Source organism: Lolium rigidum, chromosome 2, assembly GCF_022539505.1.
Source record: "Lolium rigidum isolate FL_2022 chromosome 2, APGP_CSIRO_Lrig_0.1, whole genome shotgun sequence".
Taxonomy (NCBI): domain Eukaryota; kingdom Viridiplantae; phylum Streptophyta; class Magnoliopsida; order Poales; family Poaceae; genus Lolium; species Lolium rigidum.
Genome location: NC_061509.1, coordinates 36,797,515 through 36,801,536, shown reverse-complemented (window position 1 = coordinate 36,801,536; position 4,022 = coordinate 36,797,515). Strand labels below are relative to the sequence as shown.

At 60.2% G+C, this 4,022-nt stretch overlaps 1 protein-coding gene across 1 annotated transcript; it reads right to left on the bottom strand.

The window, feature by feature from the left end:
• Positions 1-722: 722 nt before the first annotated feature.
• On the bottom strand, positions 723-3,785 carry LOC124689517 (MDIS1-interacting receptor like kinase 1-like). The gene has a single exon (XM_047223036.1). It carries the CDS (start codon positions 3,783-3,785, stop codon positions 723-725), a length of 3,063 nt encoding a protein of 1,020 aa, XP_047078992.1.
• Between the last annotated feature and the right edge of the window lie 237 nt (positions 3,786-4,022).

Sequence of the window (4,022 nt, the reverse complement as noted above, 5' to 3'; positions counted from 1 at the left end):
TGTGGTGTGGTGGAGACCACATTGAGCGCTTCCTTTAAGCATACCATCACTTTCGTGATTCAGACGTACATGAGGAGCTTCAAACCGATCTCATGAAAGAGTGGTGGAACTCGAATGACGAACCACACAACTAGTTCTATCTCTATGTCATGTTGTTTGTGTGTTGAACTTTACGGTACTTTGATGAATTATTTGGTGAACTACTTGTGATGTGATGTGATGTAATTATTTTATTTGTTTAGATTTATTTGAGATTAATTTTCATATCAAGTGTTTCATATATGTGGGTAAATGAGATGCAAAATGAGGTGGGATGTGCGCCAACGGTGCCCTATTTTACATCATCTACTGCAAAATGACTGTCCTATTTTACACCATCTTTGTAAAATCAAAACTAAATTGGTAATGTAAAACCCACTTTTTGATTTGGATGCGCTATTTTACATCAATCTATTGAAGATGCACTTAGCATGCCTAATTAGTCTTCTTGCAAAATTTAAAATCTATGGACATTTGAATTGTTTGCTTCATATATATCTTCATCCTTTTTGTACTTGCGTAAATCCTGAACTTATTTTTGCCTTGTTACAATGATCTACAACATCTATCTACGTGCCTAATTAGTCATTGTACAACCTCAAAATAAAAATCAAAATCATTTAAACATTATACAAGGAAAATTCTACGTACAAGAACAAATCAATCAACAACTGGTGGGTTAATCAGACGGAGTCGGGCGTGGTGCTGAACACCGGCTTGTCCTTGTCCACGACGGTTGCGACGACGGCGGCATTGCTGGCGGTGGCAGAGCTCCCGCTCTTGCGGCGCGGCTTGGCCTCGCCGAGCATGGTGAGCACGTCGCGCATGGACGGGCGGTCCCTGGGCAGCTTGGCGGTGCAGAGCACGGCGATGCGGAGCACGAGGAGCATCTCCTCCCTGACGTGCGCGCATCCGCCGCCGACGAGCGGGTCGAGGTGCTCCTCCACCGTGTTGCTCCGGATCTTGTCCCTGACCCACCCCACGATGTCCTGCCCTTCCCCGAACGCCGCCTCCACCGCCCTCCTCCCCGTGATGAGCTCCATCAGCACCACCCCGTAGCTGTAGATGTCGCTCTTCTGGTCCACCTTCAGCGTGTACCCGTACTCCGGCGCGATGTAGCCGTAGGAGCCGGCTACGACGGACACCGACTCGCCGGAGCGGGCCAGCGCGCGGGCCAGGCCGAAGTCGGCCACGCGGGCCTGCATGTCGGCGTCGAGGAGGATGTTGTTGGACTTGATGTCCCGGTGGAGCACCGGCGGGTGGCAGTCGTGGTGGAGGTACGCGAGCCCCTGGGCAACACCGGCGGCCACGTCGTACCGGGACACCCAGTCTACCAGCATCGTCCTCGTCTCCGGTGTCCCGCCGTGCAGCGCCTCCCACAGGCTCCCGTTGGGCATGAACTCGTACAGCATCATGGCGTCCGCGTCGTTGTGAATGTACCCGAGGAGCCGCACGATGTTCCGGTGCCGGAGCCGGCCCAGGAGGCCCACCTCCTTTAGGACGTCGGCGGTGAGGTCGACGTTGGCGTCGGATGCGGCAGGGCGCCAGAGCTTCTTGACGGCGATCACGGCGCGGGCACGCGGGAGCTCGGCCTTGTACACGACGCCGGTGGCGCCCATGCCGACCACGTTCGACTCCTTGATGCACGCGAGCACGTCGGCGCACGTGAAACCCAGCCGCTGGAACGCCGTCAGTCGCCACGGCCACGCCCCGGAGCTGTACTCCCCCGCGCCGCCGACCACGTACCACCGCCGGTAGGCGTGCCACCCACCGAACAGAGCCGTGAACGCGGCGACCACGGCGACCGTCCCCACGAGCCACCCCAACGCGGCGTGCCTGATACGTGCGCTGCCGCTGCCACGTGCGCGTGACAGACCAGCGGCGCGGCTCCCGGAGCACGGCGGGAGTACGCCACCGCACAGCCCGGCGTTGCCGGCCAGCTCGCTGGGGTTGATCGTGCGCAGGACGCCGTTCCCCGGAACAGGACCCGTGAGGTTGTTGTTAGCCAGGTTGAGCGTTTCCAGCGCTGGCGAGTTCCCGAAGTTGTCCGGTATGCCGCCAGTCAAGAAGTTGCTCGACAGATCGAGAATGGCGAGCGCCGGCATCTTGGCCAGCGCCGGCGGTATCTCGCCGGTGAGCCCGTTGTGCTGGAGGTTCAGGTTGACAAGCCTCTGGCACGAGGCGAGGCTCGACGGGATCTTGCCAACGAGCCGGTTGCCCAACAGGTCCAGCGCTCCCAGAGCCGGGCAGTCCTGGAACTCGTCAGGGAGCTCGCCGGTGATCAAGTTGCCAGAAGCCAAGAAGCTCTGCAACCCCGCGATGCTGAAGAGGCTTGATGGCAGCGAGCCCTGCAGCCGGTTGCGCGATACGTCGATGAACGACAGCGACGTCGACGACGCGAGGTCGCCGGGGATCTCGCCTGACAGGTCGTTGCCGGCGAGCTCTAGCCGCTCCAGAAGCGGCAGCTTCCCGAACCCGGCGGGGATCGTGCCGTTGAGCCGGTTGCCTTGCGCGCGCACGCGCTCCAGCGACGCGCACGACGCTACGCCGGCGGGGATCTCGCCGGTGAACCCATTCCTGAACATGATCAGCTTGGCCAGCGCCTTGCCGTCACAGATCCCGGCGGGTATGCCGCCGGTGAAGGCGTTCGACGACACGTCCACCCACTGCAGCGGCGAGTTCTGGCCGAGCGCCGACGGGAGCGGGCCCGATAACGAGTTGTTCCAGAGCTCGAGCACTTGGAGCTCCGGCATGTCGGCGATAGCCGCAGGCACCGCGCCGTTGAGGTGGTTGCACATGAGGTTGAGCAGCTGCAGGTTGCTCAGGTGCGCCATCTCGGCGGGGATCGGGCCGGTGAGCAGGTTGTCCGACAGGTCGAGGAAGACCAGCGACGAGGCGTTGCCGAGCTCCGGCGGGATCTTTCCCACGAGCTTGTTCTTGTAAAGGTAAAGCTCGGTGAGTGCCGGAAGCCTCCCGATCTCCGGCGGGATCGCGCCGTTGAGGTTCCCGATGGCGAGGTCGAGGTACTGGAGGCTGGCGAGGTTGCCGAGCTCCGGCGGGATGGGCCCCTCGAGCTCATTGTACCCAATGAGGAGGCTCTCGAGCGCCTCCATCTCCCCGAGCTCCGAAGGGATCTTGCCGCCGATGTTGTTGCCGGAGAGGCCCAAGAACTTGAGCTTGGCGAGCCTACCGTACGCCGCCGGGATGTGGCCGCTGAAGAACGCGCCCCTCATGTCGATGCTCTCGAGCGACGTGGCGTTCGCGAGGTCCACGGGAAGGGGCCCGACGAAGTTGTTGCCGGAGCCGTTGACGGCGACGAGGTCCGCGCACGACCCGAGGCCAGCGGGGAAGCTGCCCTCGAAGGAGTTCTGGCTCACGTCGAACACCTGGAGACTCGACAGGGGCGAGAGGGACTTGGGCAGCGCGGCGGCGAAGGAGTTGGAGGAGATGTTGAGAATCGCCAGCGCCGGCAGCCGGAGCAGGTCGCCCGAGATGGAGCCGCTCAGGTTCCTCCCGGCGAGGTCGAGCCCGTCGACGAGGCCGGCGGCGTTGCACCGGACGCCGGTCCAGCGGCAATGCAGCGAGGCTGTCTTCCAGTCGTCGAGCACGCCCAGCGGGTCCACGAAGCCCGCCTTGAGCGCCAGCAACGCCGCCCCCTCGTCGCTGCCGGCTGCGCCGACATTGCCGGTGAAGAAGATGACAGACAATGCCACTAGTAACAGAAGTACTGCCACTCTTGCCGCCATTGGAATCTACCACAAAAGAACTTTTCCTTTAAGAGATCCCGTTTGCTAGCTTAGCTGAGCTCTCTGCTGCTTCTAGTGCTCTGCCATTGTCAGTGCACTGTCTCCTCTGCTCTGTTTAGTTTACTCCATTGATTTGCATCTGCAGGGAGAAGGAAGAAGAAGAGCAGAGGATGCAGCTAAGCCAGGCACACTACAAGATAGCACAAGAAACTTTATACCATTGGTGAGGTTGAGGAG